The sequence below is a fragment of the Sus scrofa genome, chromosome X, assembly GCF_054392235.1.
Source record: "Sus scrofa isolate SSC_HxYL_T2T_F1_AM1 chromosome X, Sscrofa_HxYL_maternal_Yorkshire_Landrace_v2.0, whole genome shotgun sequence".
NCBI lineage: Eukaryota > Metazoa > Chordata > Mammalia > Artiodactyla > Suidae > Sus > Sus scrofa.
In genome coordinates this window covers 128697819-128717572 of record NC_139401.1, presented here as the reverse complement: position 1 = coordinate 128717572, position 19754 = coordinate 128697819, and the positions used below count along the sequence as shown (strand labels likewise).

The 19754-nt window shown below is 37.8% G+C and overlaps 2 protein-coding genes across 6 annotated transcripts in view; one reads left to right on the top strand and one right to left on the bottom strand.

The window, feature by feature from the left end:
* LOC102157658 (putative MAGE domain-containing protein MAGEA13P) overlaps positions 1-19754 on the top strand; it is a 118381-nt gene that overhangs the window by 71013 nt on the left and 27614 nt on the right. The gene's annotated exons all lie outside the window — the stretch shown is intronic.
* LOC110257659 (uncharacterized) overlaps positions 1-19754 on the bottom strand; it is a 106096-nt gene that overhangs the window by 61519 nt on the left and 24823 nt on the right. For both annotated transcript variants that reach the window (XR_014835139.1, XM_085007276.1), the window contains exon 3: positions 13410-13479. Coding sequence is in view for 1 of the 2 variants with exons in the window: in XM_085007276.1 (XP_084863402.1) it covers positions 13410-13479 (70 nt within the window). In the remaining variant the exon portion in view is untranslated. The remainder of the gene's footprint in view (positions 1-13409; positions 13480-19754) is intronic.

Genomic DNA, 19754 nt, shown 5'->3' with positions numbered 1-19754 from the left:
CCTTCAAAACACAGATTGAAGAATTTTAAAAAGCAAGGCATAATTTCTTCAGAATTGCCTGGTAATCAAAATGTCTAAAACGTAAATAAAACTTTAAAAGCCCAACATTATTTTATCTTTAATTATGACAGCATATTCATTTATACAAATGTCTTCCATTGTTCCCAAATTGATATAAACTTTAATCTTTCAATGTACTATTTGTATAAATGAAGCTCACTAATGTTCTTGCTGGATTTAAGGCTTGGGGATTGAGTTCTTTCTTTGTTGGATTGATTAGAGCATACATTATTATAATGTTATTAAGGGATGTCTGGTACCTCACAAAGAATTAAGTCAGTGAGCTCCCTTATCACTGAAAGGAGTGAAGCAAAGGCTGGATACCAATGTGCCAACCATTTTGAAAAAGGGACTTCTGATTAGAAAGGAGATTGAATTGGAAGTGGCCTCTAAGGTCCTTTCTACCTTCCTGAGTCTATGATTCTACTATATAACTTAAGGATGGCCATCCACATGAATCATAGCACAGTCAGCTTAGATGGTTCAGCTCTTTTCACTAGTCACCATGGCTGAGCTATTTCTGTACCATCTTATCATCATATTCCTGTATACCCAGCCTTGCAGGAGAAATATTCTTATTAATATATTCAGCTCAGAAAGGATTCCCTTCAATTTGCTCTTTAACTTTTGGAAGACAGTTTCAGAATTATGAAATTACCTCAAGTGCCAGCAATAGCACACATTTTCCTGGGAAGGATGAGGAAAAAGTGAGATCATTGTCTTACAGTGGGAACTCAATTTCAGTATCACAAAACACTACAGAGTATGTAAATTGGGCTGTCATTCCCCTCTGGCCTCTATCCTTGCCCACAAGAACATTCCTCAGAGAGCATCTCATTTCATAGGAAAGACATTGTTCTATAATCACTGAATCAGAGAAGACTAATGGGCATTATCTTGGGTCAAAACAATACAGAATTTCTCTCCTTCTCTTTTGCTATGGAAGTTCTCAGTATAAAAATTATTCACAAAAGGAATAGTTGAGATTGCACAAAGTAGCCTCATTTGTACTCAAGTCTAGAGGGCGGTTTAGGAATAAACTATGACCAAAGGTCAGCCAGAATCTGCACCCAAAACAATTTCCATTTGTCTTGAAATTTTACAATCTTTTTTTTTTTTTTTTTTTTTTTTTTGGTCTTTTTGCCTTTTCTAGGGCCGCTTCTGTGGCATATGGAAGTTCCCAGGCTAGGGGTCGAATCGAAGCTGCAGCTGCTGGCCTACGCCAGAGCCACAGCAACACGGGATCCAAGCTGCGTCTGCGACCTACACCACAGCTCACAGCAACGCCAGATCCTTAACCCACTGAGCAAGGCCAGGGATTGAACCCACAACCTCTTGGTTCCTAGTCGGATTCATTAACCACTGAGCTATAATGGGAACTCCAAAATTTTACAATCTTTATATAATTTTTTTCTTCAGTACAGAACTGTCAAAAATAGTTGAATAAATCAATGTACCAAAACCCTAAGTATTTCTCAGTTAATTACACTGATATAGCAAAAACCTGGCTGTTAAAACTCTGTAATTTTCTCCCAAAGTTTTCCAGGCTTCTGCCTCATGAAAGGTTAGACTTCTCACTGGAAAGTAAATAAAATAAAATTGAAAAAAATAAACATACATAAAACCTCTTTAGGATTATTTGAGCACTGAGAATAGAGTAACTAAAAACTCCAACCACGTGTTTGTGTGGGGAAGCTACCTTTTATTTATTTTTGTCTTTTTGTCCTTTTAGGGCCATACCCATGGCATATGGAGGTTCCCAGGCTAGGGGTTGAATCGGATCTATAGCCACCAGCCTACACCAGAGCCACAGCAACGAGGGATCCGAGCCGCGTCTGCGACCTACACCACAGCTCACGGCAACACTGGATCCTTAACCCACTGAGCGAGGCCAGGGATTGAACCCACATCCTCATGGATACTAGTCAAATTTGTTTCCGCTGTGCCACAACAGGAACTCCTGGTGTGTGAGTTTTGACAAATGCATAGAGCAATGTAACCACCACCACAAACAACAGAGGAAAAGTTTCGTTGCTCCCCTCCAATCCCTCATTGTGCCCTTTAGAGAGAAACCTTTCTCCCATCCTAATCATGGCAAAAAGAGAAATAAAGAAAAAAGGAAAAGGAGTTAGCTGGTGGCTCAGCTGGTTAAAGATCCAGCATTGTCACTGCAGTGGCTCAGGTTGTTGACGTGGCACAGGTTTGACCCCTGGCCTGGGAACTTATACATGCTGCCGATGAGGCCAAAAAAAAAAAAAAAAGGAAGGAAAGGAAGAAAGAGAGAGAGAAGGAGAAAGAGAAAGAAAGAGGAAGGGAGGAAGGAAAGAAGGCAGGAAGGGAGGAAAAGGAGTGAGGGGAGAGAGAGAAAGAAAGGGAGGGGAGGGGAAGAAACGGAGGGAGGAAGATAGATTGGTTCTACCTCACTCCCCAGTTCTCAAGTGAACCTTTTTCTTGGTCCTCTGGTCATAAAGATCTCTAGGAATTTTCTGTCTGTGTATTTCAAGTGACTTGGGTCAAAGCCTGGAAATAGAGGAGGAAAGCAGCAAACCAAAAACAAAACAAAACAAAAAACAGGAAACACACCATGGTGCTTTGCTTTCAAATTTTTACTCCCTCTCCACCAGCATGTTATTCCTACTTTTCAAGGTCTTCAGTTGCTTTCATTGCTTTTTATAGTCAGTCCTTATTTTTTTTAATTTTTATTTTTTTAGTAGTAGTAGTAATAGTAATCCTTGAGAGAGAGAGAGGGAGAGAGGCTGTGATGGATTTACTTCAAGTTAACCAGGATGAGAAATTCAGTTTGAATTTAAGAAGGAGAGGTGGATTCTTTGGTGGAATAGTTCAACTCCAAAGGGCAAAATAGGTTCTACTGTGCCCTGTCAGTGATACTTAAGATAACATTGGATATAAGCCTCGCAATTTAACCTTTATTTTGCAGCTGAATTTTGACAAATATTATAAAGTTATGATTAGTTTTGGGACCTCTGGCCAGTTATGAGTGAAAGATATCTTGGATTTATCACTAGTTCTGAGGTAGAAATTTCAGTAAGTAAAAGACCAGATTTCTAGCATGTATATGAGAGGTAGGATATCCTCAGAGTTCCTAAGACCCTTGTTCTATAATGAACTCAAAAGTATGGGCATACCCAATTATTCCCACAGATTTATTTGATATCTGTATATCCATACTTTTTTTAAAAAAATTACAAAAATATAGTAAAAAGAAAACTGTACTTCAGCGGATATGACTGCCCTCTAGTGGGGGCCACCCAAACTGCAGACCACAATTGCCAAAGTTTCCAGGAGGTCCTGAGGAAGAACCTGGCAAAATCAACTCTATACTGTTAACATCAAGGACTCTCTTCGTGTTTATTCTAAGGACACTGAGTTTTGCTGGATGTTTGATTTTCTAAGGTCAATTATTTATGCTATAAATATACTAGTGATGTTCTTCTTAGTAACAAATTCTAAATAGCAAGCACAGGTATATTTGTGATAAGGTAATAAGGGTCTAAAGATTTGAGAAAGTGTTCTGAAAAGCTTCCCCAAATTTGGATCTCTGACCAGTGTCTTTACTTCAAGAAAACATCAAGGTATTTTACTTTACTTTGCATTTATGTTGAACTTAACATATTGTATTTTTATCTAAATTGATTCAACAAATATTTATTGAGAACCTATAATATTCCATAAAGATAAAAAGAATACTTCATCAGGAAAAAGTAACAATTTAAATGTGAATGTGCCTAATAACAGAGCTTGGAAATACATGGAGGAACAAAAAACAAAATTAAAAACAGAAATAGGCAAACTCACAAAGATAGGTGGAGAGTTTAAGATTCTGAACAATTAGAAAAAGAGCTAAGGACATTGACCAAAGCACCTGTTCACAGGCAATATTCTTTGAAGATGGGAAGCCATCCTTTAGGTAAACTATATGCGTTGAATCAGAAACCTATATCCCTGTGGTAGGCTGAATAATACCTCTCACAACATGCTAATGTCCTAATCTCCAGAGCCTGTAAATGTTACGTTATAGGGCAAAAGGAGCATTGCAGACATGGTTAAGGATCTTGAAATGGGGACATTAATCCACCTGGATTACCAGGTGAGCCTTAAATGTAAATATAAGTGTCTTTCTAAGAGGGAGGCCAAGGGATATTTGACTACAAAAGAGGAGAAGCTGACATAATGACAAAAGCAGAAATTGGAGTGATATAATTTGACAACGGAGGAAGAGGCAACAAGCCAGTGAACATGGGAGGTCACCAGAAGCCTAAAAAGGCAAGGAAAAGGAGACTCCACAAAGAACCAGCCTTGTTACCCTCTTGATTTTAGCCCAGTAACTCAATTTCAGACTTATGACTCCCAGTACTATTTAAGAGAATATATTTGTTTTGTTTTAAGCTACTGAGTTTGTGGCAATTTGTTTCAGCAGCAATACGGCACTAATACAATCTACATGGGTTTGGAAAATTAGGGGTGGAATCAGTAGTAACTATAATGACCATGACTTATAATAATTAACTAAAGGAGATTGAAGAGACATGTCAACTTAGTACAATGCCTGATTCTTTCTTTAAAAATCATTATTTTATTTTATTGTTTTCCAGTTCCACTGAAATATAATTAACATATAAATTGTATAAGTTTAATATATATAATGTAATGATGTGATATATTTATATATTGCAAAATGATTACCACTGTAGGGGCAACACCTCTATAATCTCATATAATTACCATTTCTTTTTTTGGGAGTGACATTTAAGATCTACTTTCCTAGCAATTTTCAAGTATATAGTACAGTATTGTTAACTATAGTTATCATGCTATATATTACATCCCCAGAACTTATTCATCATATAACTGGAAGTTTGTACCCTTTGACCAACATCTTCCCATTTCTCCCACCTCCATTCCCTGCAACTACCATTCTACTCTGTTCCTATAGGTTAGACATTTTTAGATTCTACATATATGTGACATCATGCAGTAAGTGCCTTTTTCTGCATGACTTATTTCACTTAGCATAATGCCCTCAAGGTCCACCCATGTTGTTGCAAAAGCTAGAAATTCCTTCTTTCCTATGGCAGAATAATAATATCTTGTGTGTTTGTGTGTGTGTGTGTGTGTGTGTATCAGATCTTCTTTATCTATTCATCTGTACATGGACATTTAGGTTGTTTCCCTATCTTGGATGTTGTGAATAATGTTGCAGTGAACATGACAGTACAGCTATCTCTCTGATACCCCAATTTCATTTCCTTTGAATATATACCCAGATGTTGGCTGGATATGGTAGTTCTATTTTTAATTTTTTGAGGAACCTCCACACAGTTTCCCACAGTGGCTGTAAATTTACATTCCCACCAACAGTGCACAAGTGTTCCCTTTTCTCCACATTCTCAAGCCCTTGTTATCCCTTGTCATTTTGACAATAGCCATCTTAACAGTTTTGAGGTTATAACTCTTTGTGTTTTAATTGCATTTCCCTGATGACAAATGAAGTTGAGCATCTTTTCATGTGTCTGTTGACAATTTGTGTGTCTTCTTTGGAAAAGTGTCTATTCAGTTCCTTTGCCCATTTTTTAGTCAGATTTTTTTTTTTTGCTGTTGAGTTTCTTATATGCTTTGAATGTTAACTTCTTATCAGCTATGTGATGTGCACATATTTTCTATCATTCAGTAGGATGCCTTTTAATTTTTATAGCTGTTTCCTTTGATGTACAAAAATTTTTTGATGTAGGCATAGCTATTTATTTTTGCTTTTGTTGCTTGTGCTTTTTGTTGTCATGTCCAAAAAAATCATTGCTAAGAACAAAGTCAATCGGCTTTACACCATGCTTCTTTTTTTCTGTAAGATTTATGGTTACAAGTCTTATGTTTAAATATCTATCCAGAATAAGTTAAATGTGAGTGGTATACAAGAGGGAACCAAAATTTCATTTTTATGCAAATATCCAGAATTCCTAACATTTATTGAGGAGATTATCCTTTTCCTATTGAGTATTCTTGGCTCCCTTGTCAAATATTAGTTAACCATATATGTGTGGTTTTATTTCTGGGTTCTTAATTCTGTTCAATTGGTCTATATATCTATATTTAATCCAGTGCCACACTGTTTTAATTACTATATCTGTGTAATATAGTTCAATATCAGAAAGTATGATGCTTCTAGCTTTGTTGTTCTTTGTCAGGAATGCTTGGTCTATTTCGGGTTTTTTATGGTTGCATATGAATTTTACGATTCTTTTCTATTTCTGTGAAAAATGCCACTGGAATTTTGATGGGGTTTGCAATGAATCTATAGATAACTTTGGGTTGTATAGATAGTTTTACAATATTAATTTTTTGATCCTTGACCATGGGAAATCTTTCCATTTATTTGTGTTTTCTTCAACCTCTTTAATCAAAGTCTTGTAGTTTTCAAAATATAGATCATTCACCTCCTTGGTTAAATTTATTCCTAAGTATTTTATCACTTTTCATGCCACTGTAAATGTGATTGCTTCATTTCTTTTCAGATATTCCATTGTTAGTGCAGAGAAGTACAACAGATTTCTGTAGATTTAAAATCCTATAACTACTAATTTGTTGATTAGTACTAAGTTTTTTTAAATTTAATCTTCAGGATTTTCTATATGTAAGACATATCATCTGCAAAAGAGACAGTTTTACTTCTTTTTTTCCAGTTTAGACACCCTTTCTTTCTTTTTCTTGCCTGATTGCTCTGACTAGAACTTCCAGTCCTAAATTGAACAGGAGTAGTGACAGCTGGCACCTCTGTCTTGTTTCTAATCTTAAATATTTTCAATCTTTCACCATTGAGTATGTTAGCTATTGTTTTCTCATATATGGCTTTTATTGTGTTGAGGTCCATTCCTTCTATACCCAATTTGATGAAGTTTTTATCATGAAAGGAGGTTATATTTTGTGAAACACTTTTTGTGCTTCTATTAAGAGGAACATATGATTTTTATTTTTCATTCTATTAATGTGGCTTTTCACATTTATTGATTTGCATATGTTGAAAAAATCCTTGCTTGCCAGGAATAAATCTCACATAATCCTGGTATATGATCCTTTTAATGTGCTGCTGAATTTTGTTTGCTAGTATTTTGTTGAAAATTGTTGCACTTATATTCATCAGTGATATTAACCTATAGTTTTCTTTTTTGTAGTATCCTTAGGTGGTTTCAGTATCAGGGTAGTTCTGACCTTGTAAATTGAGTTTGGAAGTGTTCTCTTCCATTTTTTGGAAGAGTTTGAGAAGGATTGTTGTTAATTCTCATTAAATGTTTGGTAGACGAAACCTATTTCTCCTTGATTCATTTTGTCAAGTGATATGTTCCTAGGAATTTATCTATTTCTTCTAGGTTATCCAATTTATTTGTGTGTAATTTTTCATAGTAGTCTCATGATCCTTTGTATTTCTGTGGTATCAACTGTAATGCCTCCTCTTTTGTTTCTTATTTATTTGAGTCTTTTCTCTTTTTTCCTTCACTAATCTAGCTAAAGATTTGCCCATTTTGTTTTTATTTTCAAAAAAACCTGCTCTTGGTTCTGTTTATCTTTTCTATTGATTTTTTAGTCTCTATTTCATTCATCTTGGCTTATTTCTCCCTTCAGGTCTGTTTGTATTTGCTTAATATATTTAGGTGTTCTGATTTTGGGTGCATATGTATTTACAATTGTTATAGCCTCTTGATGAATTAATCCCTTTATCATTATACAATGATCTTTGTCTCCTGTTAGAGCTTTTGCCTTAAAATCTAGTTGTCTGATATAGCTACTCCTGCTCTTTTCTGGTTTCCAGTTGCATGAGATATATTTTTCTATTCCTTTACTTTGAGTTATGTATTTCCTTAAAGCTGAAGTAATTCTCTTCAGAATACAGTTTGGTCTTATTTTTTAATCCATCCAGCCACTCTGTCCCTTTTGATTGGAGAGTTTAATCCCTTTACATTTAGAGCAGTTATTGGTGGGTATAGACTTACTAATGCCATCTTATTGTTTCCTGGCTGATTCTTAGTTCACTTATTCCTCTCTCCCTCTTTTGATGCCTTCCTTTGTGCATTGATAATTTTTCATAGTGATTATGTTTTGACTCCCTTCTCTTTATCTTTTCTGTCCCTTCTGCTTATCTTTTTTATCTTTTTTCATAGTGATATGTTTTGATTCCCTCTTTATCTTTTCTGCCCCTTCTGCTTATCTTTTTTATCTACTACAGCTTTTTGTTTTGCTGTTCCCATGAAACTTGCATGAAACATAGCTATAACAGTCTATTTATCAGTCTATTTTAAGCTGATAACTTTGATCTCATATCAAAATTTTACTATTTTACTCCTCCCTACTTTTGTGTTTTTGGTGTCATAATTTATATATTTTATGTTGTGTACTTACTAACAAATTGTAGCTATAGTTATTTTTAATACTTTTGTTCTTTAACTTTTATACTAGAATTAAGTGATAAATACATCACCATATTACAGTATTAGAGTATCTGGAATTTGACTATATACTTTATCAGTGTGTTTTATATTCTCATATATTTACATGTTACTAATTAGCACCCTTTAATTTCAAGCTTGAGGCCTTTTCAGCATTTCTTGTAAGGCAAGTGTAGTGCTGATGAAATCCCTCAGCTTTTTGTTTGGGAAGTCTCTATCTCTCCTTCATTTTTGAAGGAAGGACAACATTGTCAGAGTATTCTTGGGTGGAAGGTTTTTTTTACATCATGTTGTATCTATCACCCCTTCCTCCAAGACTGTACAATTTCTGCTGAGTAATCTGCTGTTAGCTTTGTTGGTGTTCCCTTTTAAGTTACAAGATTCTCTTCTTTTGCAACTTTTTAGATTCTTCCTTTGTCTTTGATATTTGAGTTTACTTATAATGTATCTTAAGAGAAAGCTCTTTTATTTGAGCTTGGTGACCTATGATATTCATGAACTTGGGTATCCAAATCTTTTCCCAGATGGGATGGTCTCAGGCATTATTTCTTTAAATAGACTTTCTACCCCCTTCTTCCTCAGTTCTGTGACTTCAATAATTTGCACATTGCACCTTCTGATGGTATCCCATTGATCACACAGGCTTTCTTCACTCTTTTTCATTATTTCTTCTTATCCTCTGTTGGATAATCTCAAAGGTCCTATCTTCTTATTTACATGTTCTTTTTTCTGCTGATTTATTATGATGTTGAGGCTATCACATTTTTCCATTTAATTCATTGAATTTTTCAGCTATTTGGGTCTTTCTCAATGATTTCTATCTCTGTTATTTCTATCTCTTTCTTTCCATTTTGTCTCATATTATTTTCCTTATTTCATTGAGTTACATGTATTTTCTTTTAGTTCACTGATCTTCCTTAAAATAGGTATTTTGAATTGTTTTTCAGATAAATCATAGCTCTCCAGGCCTTTGGAATTAGTTACTATAAGATGTTTTGATCCTTTGGTGATGTCTTGTTTCCTTGATCTTTCATATTCTTTGAAATCTTTCACATTTGAGGTAACAGCCCCCTTCTCTAGTCTTTACTAACTGCTTTCAGGAGAGAAATACCTTCTGTCAGCCCTGTTAGTGATTCTGAGGCTTTCTTAGACCTTCTAGGTATATGTTTGATACACACTTTTTACCCCTCCGTGTGGCAGAATTCTTAAGCTTGTATGCCTTCTTTTGACACTGCTTTGTGCTGGGACAAATGCTGACAGTCTCCCTTTGCATTTTCAAGGACGGAACTAGGCTCAGGTTTGCAGTCTCTCCTTGGCATGTGTATTTGGTCCAGCTTTCTGTGTATACTCACTGGCCATCTGCCAAAGTTCACTTTTGCCTTTATTGGGAGAATGCACAAGGAGCCAACCATAGGGTGTGTGTGAGGGGGATGCATGTATGAGGCATGCCAAACACTGGGTATGACCATGGGCCAATTAGTGGGTTATGCAGGTGAGGCGTCTCCAGTAGCTTGCAGGTAGGCTTCTTGATGGAGTTCATGATGCAGTTAGTAGGATCCTCATCTCTTTAATGCCTTCCAAGAGTCCTATCTTCCACTCACACAGTTTCTTCTCACTCCGCAGTTGTACAGCTCAGTACAGCTCTCTAATGAATCCCAACTTAGTTTCACCCCCTCTCTAATGATGTGCTGGAACTCCTCTCCTGAAAACCTAGACTTCAACAGACTCTCTTGTTTGTGGGTTATTGTCTAAGATAGTGTTTTCCAGGGCCTTCAAGACTGCAGCCAAGAGGGGCTGGAGTTGGTTCACAAGCCACTGCAGGTCCATAGCTGGGACTGAGGTCTATACACCTATTACCCAATGTACAAGAGGGTGAGACTCCTACAGCATCCCTTGGCATATGTTCCTGGATCCCACAGTTCCCATGATGGCACTTTCATATACGGATTGATGCCAAATTGTTGTTTTTGGGAAAGGAAAGAATAAGAGACATCTTTTTTTTTTTTTTTTTTTTACCATTTCTTGGGCCGCTCCCGCGGCACATGGAGGTTCCCAGGCTAGGGGTCGAATCGGAGCCATAGCCATTGGCCTACACCACAGCCACAGTAATGCAGGATCCAAGCTGCATCTGCAACCTACACCACAGCTCACGGCAACAACAGATCCTTAACCCACTGAGCAAGGCCAGGGCTCGAACTCGCAAGCTCAGGGTTCCTAGTCGGATTCTTTAACCACTGCGCCACAATGGGAACTCCAAGGGACATCTTATTTAGACATGTACAATGCCTGCCTGACTCTTGGCTGTCTCATACACCAGGAGATTAAAAGCTATAAATGACATTATTGAGGCATTTGACAACATTTGAATTTTTATTTTGAATTAGATAATATTGTATACATGTTAAATTTCTTATTTTGATAATTTACTGTGGTTATGTAAGAGATATCTTTAAAAAAAAACCTAAATACTTAGAGGTAAGTGAGCATGTGTGCAACTTATTCTCACATGATAGGAAGGAGGAAGGAAGAGTGAGAAAGACAGATTGAGAATAAATGATGGAATAAATAGTCGACAGTTAGAGAATCTGGGTAAAGTATATTCAGGATTTCTTGTACTTTTCTTGTAACTTTTCTGCAAACTTGAAATTATATAATAATAGGATGGGCAGTATGCCTGGCCATCTGTCTCTTGCTTCAATATTGTTTGGACAGAACAGACATGGGGACTCCCCTTCATCTAGTTTCCAACCACTCTCCAACCTCAGGGACCATCCTATGGCCTGTTCTGTGCTTCTGGGACTAGCCAGCAGTGGATTTTTTGGTTGTTGTTATTGTTGTCTGTGGTTAGCTCCTTATTATCAACCATAAGCTCCCAGATTCATCGGAATTTTTCCACCAAGGTGGAGGCAGCCATCAACTGCCTGGTCAGCCTGCATCTGCAGGTCTCCAATGTCTACCACTCTCTGGGGTTCTTTTAGAAGGCAACCACACGGCTATGGAGAACACAGCTACTTCTTCTGTGAGAAGGCCCAGGAGAAGTGCAAGGGCACTGAGCGTCTCTTAAAGATACAGACTAGCATGGCAGCCAGGATGGGCAGGTGTATTTCTCATCCATCACCATCCATACTATTCATGTATATTCTTTTTTTATTTTTTACTTTGGCCGTGCCCATGCCACGCAGAAGTTCCTGAGCCAGTGAACAAACCCACATCACAGCAGTGATCCAAGCCACAGCAGTGACAACCCTGGATCCTTGGCCTGCTGTGGTACCAGGGAACTCCTATTCATGTATATTCTTAACTATAAACAACATGAGTAGAGAAATCACAAGTGTATGAATAAAAGACTAGAATAGACTTGTTTTGAAATACTTAAAATAATTTAAAATATATTTATCTTGTCCACCTCTGCATAATTTGTTCAGAAGCATGGAATAGTTTCAGTTCTCAAAGCTGAAACACACTTGTTTTGTCAACACTTTAATCTATACAGTAATTTCTTTGTGTTAAAAAAGAAAATTCAAGGTCATAAATTTGTAAAATATTTACTATTTTTAATTTTTATCCATAATTGTTGTTACAAACACTAATTGCTAAGTTTTATAAAAACACAGATCTGTCAAATAGCCTTTGCCCAAATCTGCATGACTGTGTATCTGTGCATATGAGCATGCAAATACAGTTTTATATCCTTCAACACAGAACGGAGGAGCTTCAGTAACTAGTCAAATGACATCCAGACCAAAGAGTCTGTTGATATTTAAGGAATGTATTCAGAAGCCCCAACATCTCTACATTTAAGAAGAACACTATTATAACACTGCAGTACATAGCTTTCCTCAAAAATTCCTAGTAAAAAATAATAATTAAAGCTACCGTGTATTGAATCGTAGCCAGGTGCTTTGCACGACGTGAGGTACTTTATGGAGCTTTACTCTCACAAGCAGCCTTTTTGGTAGCGATTATGATCACCACAAAATTTAAAAAAAGAAACTTTCCATTGTCAGTAAAGGACAAAATTAGGTCTTGAATCCAAGTATCTAGTAATAAAACTTAACCAGTATATTATTAACATCATCTGCTATGGACTGAATTGTGTCCCCTCAAAACTGTGCGTGTTGAAGCTCTACCCACCAATGTGGTGGTATTCAGCTATCAGGCCTCTGGGAGATAATTAGGGTGAGATGAGGTCATAAGGACTGGTGGCCTTGTAGCAAGAGGAAAAGCTGTTTCCCTTTCTCCCTCTCTCCCCACCCCACACGCTCGCACTGAGGACGGGCCCTGTGAGCACACCACAGGGAGGCAGCCGTCTGCAAGCTGGAAGAGAGGTCTCACCACAACCCAGCACGCTGGCACCATGATCTAGGACGCCAGCCTCTGGAGGTGTGCAAAAATAAATTTCCCTCACTTAAGCCGCTCAGTCTATAGTGTCTGGTTATGGCAGCCCAAGCTGACTAAGACACCATCAAAAAGCAAAGACTGGGTTACAGCCGTGCTGTCACGGAGCCTCATTCCACCTTCTCTCCCCACATCCGCTTGCTCCAGCTCTAGGCAGCCCTCTGGCTTGGAAAGTAGACAGTTATTTAAAGATTGCATTACAGGGCAAGTGACATCAGTGTCACAGCAGCATAAAAATATCTCTCCTTTTGGTCTCCCCTTCTAACAGCTAAATTCAGCATCTATCCACAAACAGAAGTACCTCTGTGGGGGTTGTGGGATCCTGGATCCAGAGATCCAGGCCAAGGGACCCGGGATGACTGTCACCCAGTCACCCACCTCAGCATCAGGTATTAGGCAGACAGATGACAGTATGAACTGAGGCACCAGCAGGAGCTGAAGAACCACCCAGAGCGCCTCTCTGCGTCACGGTCAGAGGAAAACCAAGAGATTGCTGACCTGGGCAGACATCCATGGATGACAGAGCCTTTGTAAAAGTCCAGCCTTCTCAAGGAGCGATTCCAGCATCCTGTAGGAGAAAGAGATGCAAGTTTGGAAGCAGGGGAGAGGGTAAGAGGAACTTGGCCAGCACCACCCCTTCCCCTAGGAAGCCCAGTGCTGGGCTGAACCAGATGGCGGTGACCTCTCCCGCAGGGGACAAGGCGAGTGAGTGCTCGGCCACCCCAGCTCTGTGGGGTGCAGCTGGAGACCGACAACACCCACCGGAGTACTAAGGCAGGACCTTCATGCCTGGGGAACGGGAGGAGGTCAGGAAAGCGGCAGAAGACATCACAGGGTATCAGAGGACTGCAGTTCCTGCTGACTGCTTCCAGGGCTCCAGCAGGAAGCCAGCCCATTAGCCACTGGGAGAACCTCATCTGAGGACACCCCCCCCCCAGGCCCACGGACAACCCCAATGCCCTGAATTCTACATCCACACCTCCCTGAACCCCATGCTTGGCTCCCAGTGTGTACTCTCAAGGCAACTGAGCGTGAGCTCTGGTAAACAAGGGCCCCTGGAGATCAGGCCAGGGCCTGTGGGCATGGGAGAAACCACTGCTTGAGTTGCAGTGCCACCTTGGGAAAGACTAGAGCAGTTTCCAGCAGCCAGTCTGGTGAGATGTAAGAACCAGAGACCTACAAGCTTAAGAATTCTGCCACAAGAGGGAGCAAGAAGTGCGCAGCGCGTGTCTCCTACAAGGCTGGAGAAAGCCCCGGATACAAGCCAACCAACGACAGACATCTCCCACCTGAAGACAAGAAGAAAAGATTTAAGGAGTATCTGATACAGCAAAGCTCCAACAAACAGATCCTTCAGCCATGAAGGCAAAATAAAGACTTTCCCAGATAAAGAAAAGCCAAAGGAGTTCATCACCACCATGCAGAGAGGAGTGCTTCAAACTGAGGTGAAAAGAGACTAGTTAGTAACATGAAAACAGGAGAAAATACACAATACTCTGGCAAAGGTCCGTATAGAGTCAAATTTAGAAAGCTACTTCTGTAATCTAAGGCTATATTAACCATTTACCTGTAGTATAAAGGTTAAAGGAAATAATATTAAAAAATAAAGCTACTGTAATTTGTTAAAGAATACACAATATACAGAGGTCATTGTGTTATCAAAAACATAAAAGGGGAAGTAAAAGTGTGGAGCTTTGTATGTGATTAAAGTTAAGTTGCTATCAGCTTAAAATGGACTGTTTTATCTATGAGATGTTTTATGTAAGCCTCATGGTTACCTCAAAGGAAATACCTATAGTACCTTTTACAGAACATAAAAGAGAGTGGAATCACGGCACGCCACCATGGAAAAGGACTGATCCATAAAGATAGGCAGAAAGAGAAGAAAAAGCAACACATTATGCCTACAGTGTGGAGAATGGAAGGTTAGGGGCAGGAAGAGCAGCTACGAGGCTGTAGTAACCTAAGTGAGAGATGAGAACCTGAACTAAAACACTTGAGGGTAGGACTAGAGAAAGGGACAGATTAAAAATATATTCAGGGGAGTTGCCTGGTAGCCTAGCTGCTTAAGGACCTGGCATTGTCACTGCTGTGGTGTGGGTTTGCTCCCTGGCCTGGGAACTTCCTCATGCCGCAGGCATGGCCAAAATAATAATAATATTCAGGAGGAAAATGATGACTGATAGAAGACATGAAGTAAAGTAACTTTCGTGTTGCTAATCCTTCAGGGAATTACCTTTACACTGTCTCACTTTCTGCCCATTTCTACTGCACATCAAACACCCACCAGTATGGTCCCACCCTGCCTATCATACTTACAAATCTTTTTTTTTTTTTTTTTAGGGCCACACCCATGGCATGTGGAAGTTCCCAGGCTAGGGGTTGAATTGGAGCTGCAGCCTACACCACAGCCACAGCAATGCCAGATCTGAGCCACATCTGCGATCTACACCACAGCTCACAGCAACACCAGATCTTTAACCCACTGAACGAGGCCAGGGATTGAACCTGCATCTTCATGGATACTAGAGATTTGCTTCTGCTGAGTCATGATGGGAACTCCCTACAAATCATGTTTCTTCTTTTTTTTTAAATTATTTTTCATTTTCTTCAATATAGTTGGTTTACAGTATTCTGTCAACTTTCTATTGTACAGCAGAGTGACCCAGTCACCATATATATATACATTTCTTTTTCTCACATTATCCTCCATCATGCTCCATCACAAGTGACCAGATAACATTTTTCTGATTTATACATAATCAGCTCAATACCTCCCTTTCCAAATACCATCTCCCTTCTCCTCAATATGACCATAGCAGTCAAATCTGCTATTTAAATCACCCTCCCAAGAGGAATTTAACATATAGTAGGCAATGTGGAGGGTAAAGGATGTATTAGGTGTCATCTCTCAGCTCCTACAGGCTACCAGTTGGGGCACTGATCACGTCACACCACAGACTTGTCTCAGGCCATCATTTTCCTCTGACCTTGGCAAATTCTCCCCATACCTTGATTTGCTATTTCCCTAATCTTCCCACGAAGAAACTATGCGAATATCATATTCTTTTCCTGCTATTGCACCAACGAAATACCCTCTACTGAGCATTCATGTTGTGCCTGGCATAAGTTTTCATATATGTTATCTTCTTGTACTGAAGTATAGTTGATTTATAATGTGTTAATTTCTGCTGTATAGCAAAGTGATTCAGTTATACATATATATTTTTTAATATTATTTCTCATTATGGTTTATCTCAGGATATCAAACACAGTTCCCTGTGCTACACAGTAAGATTATGTGTGTTATCTTAATGAATACTTTAAAATCCTACAAGATGGATATTATTTTCTACATTTAAATAATGAGTTACCCAGAGCACAGAGAGTTACCCAGTGTCATATAACTAGTAAGGACTATTTTTGTGGTTCTGAACCCAAATGTTAATTATTCCTGTCTACTTATGCCAAGTGGTTAAATGATCCTTTTATTTATGGTTTAGGGAGTGACTAAAGAGGAGGGGGCAGATTTGAGGAAGAGAATTGCAGTATTAAATGTGATCCTTCCCCAGTCTATGCTGCACTGCTTTAGACTACCAAGTAATTAGAATATATAGTTCTCATAAATATTTTCTTAATTGTGTTTCTTGGAAATAGTTTTATAATTTTTACACCAAAATAAATGCACTTTATTTTATTTTACTTTTCTGTTTTTTCCTTTAGTTATGGGACATTCTGTTTTTTCAAGGAGACCTAAATATTTACAAGTTTCCAATTGTTCTAATTCTTTACCAGTTTTTTTGTAAAAAATGAGTATGTCTATTCTCCCAAATTTTATGCTGATTTGCATTATAAAAACACAAGCTCTATTTTACCATAATTTCTAAAATATCTGACCAGTGTAGGTAGTTTATGAACCTAATTTCAGAGCTGGCATTTTTTTTATTGATTATTGTTATGATCTTTAATAACAAGCTAATTGCTTTGGGGGCACATATGATATTTTGATATATGCACATTTCACAGTATTACATCTCAGAGAAAGTTTGAAGAAATCTTACAGGTCAACTAACCAAACTTAAAATTTAAATTATTAAAATAATCCCTACTCAAAACATATAGGGCCCGGACCACCACCAGCAAAACATAAAGTGAAAGACATTCAAATAGTAGCCATGGGAGGAAAAATTACCATTTTTTTAAGTTTAGCTGAAAACAAACCAACTGCTTCAATGATGCTTAGGAACAGGAGAGCTCACTATATGCCAAGAATCGTTCTAAGTGCTTACATGTGTGAATTCATGTCATTCAGGATGAAGACATTATTATTATTTCAATTTTGTAGGTGATAAAACTCAAGTGTGGAGACGTGAAATAAATCTGCTCAAGATCACACAGCTAGTTAATGACAGAGCTAGGTTTCAGATTCAGGTAGTCTGACTCTAGAGCCTGTGAATTTAAGGGCTACACCATCCTTTCTTCTTTAATCTGTTAAGAAATCATCAGAAAATTTCTTCAGTGATGGAGTTTGGCCTTTTTACTTTGATTTTCATCTAGTTTTGAAGGACTTTTTAGATTGCAGTACAAAGTCTACAGGGCTTTGTAGCCAGGTTATTCTAATTGACAATAGCAACAAATATAGGATGCCTGCCATTTACTCACAGAATAGTTGTGTTCTGCACCCTGTTGGAACTTGTGTTTTTTGAAGAATGTATTTATTCTTACCATTGGAAATATACAGGTTCAGCTGCAAGTGAATCAACCTCAGTCATTCTGCTACACTCAGTGTTTGAAAGGAATATGTATCATTTCTTTAGTCAGCTGGATTTCTTTCCATAATGATATGCTGCATTGATCAGCTCTGAGAATATTTATAACCCTCCTCATTTTAATAGGACTATTAATACTCCTGATGTTTCAACAAACAGCATTAATCGTTTTAGTGCTGACATATTGACAAATGATTTGATATGTGGTAAAGAAAAATATAATCAAAGACAACCAAATTACATCTTTCAGGGGCTCACGGGAGAAAATAATGTTAACATAATTTAAAGTTTCAGAGGATTAACAACTATGCTGGTAAGAATGTTCCCAACAAAAACAATCTAGTCATAAGTTAGAAGTAGATACTGGCAATAAAACAAGACACTCTGGTTAAGAATATTATACCATCCCACAAGGAAGCATCAATCCTAAATTTGTGGAATTAAAGGCATAATTCTGAAGCTTTACTTATCACATTAGTTTGCCTTGTCAAGGTCATAGTTTAGTTTGACGGGGAGACCCTTTGCAAGGATTTTACAGGCTGGAGTCTTCAGCGAAAGATTTCACTGTGTACTACAACTGTGATAAAAAATCTCCAGAATGTGGTTTACATGAATACCATGAAGAGAATAGACGACAGACATTGGTTTAACTTTATGAAACAAGAGCACATTCTAGAATATAATCATGAAATATAAAATAACTTAACCTTTATAATGTATACATGTAAGAATTTACACAGGCTTTACAAATTAAAGACACTAATTTTAATATATAGTAAAGGCTTATACATCCCATGAAGGTGTTGCTTCAAAATAACACTTAATTGCTAGTATTGAGAACAGGTTTGAAGTGCATCATTTGAAAGCCACTTGAGAAACTTACCTAAATATTTTAGACCAAAACATTTGTCAATTTCACATTATTATTTTCACATTAATTTTTAATTTTTAGTTTTTAAAAAATCTTACCCAGATGCAAATGATGAGAGTAATACAAAAAGGGTGACGGATGCGTGGAAGATGCTAAATTACTGTTTCATGGGCAAATGAATAAGTGAGACATGGGCTCTGATATCTCTACACGAATGAAGCTTCATGAGTTATCTGAGCAGTAGCTTCATCACTGAAATAAGGTTATGTTCTCCCATGTGGACTCCTTAGAAGGGGATGACACTTATTTGGATGGATGAGTCAAATCTTCACATTATAAAATCAATCACCTCCACTTGGTATATCCAGAGGTTAACTTCTATTCCAAGATTTTTCAGAATTTGAATTTATTCAAATGTATATTTTGTAAGGCAAATCAGAATGTATCCACTGCTCTATAAATAATGCATAGGGAATAGGAATAAATGTAATAAAATGAAGTTGGTCTATTATGTGTGAAGAAATATTTAACACTAGTTCTGTTCCAATACAATTGAAGCACATGAGAAATCCTTTACATTCTTTGCCCTCTTTGTGATAGTTACCCCATCAGCAGGCTACCATTGTAGCAATGCTACTATGAGGTCCCTTGGGAGATCTTTGTATGCAGATAATCAATGAAAAATTAGCAAAACCCACTAACTAATGGATTGACTTCAGTAAAACAGCCAGGAATTTTTGGAGGTCTATCTAATGTTAGATAACAACTTTGAATTTTTCCAATTTTCAACCAATTATTTGGATGCAGTATACATTCAGTCAGGGCAAAACAAAACAGAGCAAATAGAACAGACCCCTGGAATTCTGCCAATCCCAGGAGCATGGTATAATGAAAAGATGACTATTCTAGGAGTTTCAACTACTAGGACATCCTGAGGCTTAAACTTTATGTATTTCAAGTCAGTTATTGTTGCCATGGTTCCATCTCCAAGGTACTCAGGAGTCCCATGGGGTGGGAATGTGAAGTAAACGGAGTCATTCCTTCTCTTGCTGCCAATTCAGGGATTATAGTATAAGCAACTTCTGCTTTGTGTTTACAGTGAAAGCTTACCTTTGCCATCAAAGCTACAGAATAGAAAGGGCACTTTTCCCTCACAGAATCCATGGGATCTGTTGTCCTACGGGTATTTTTGAAAATGGATAT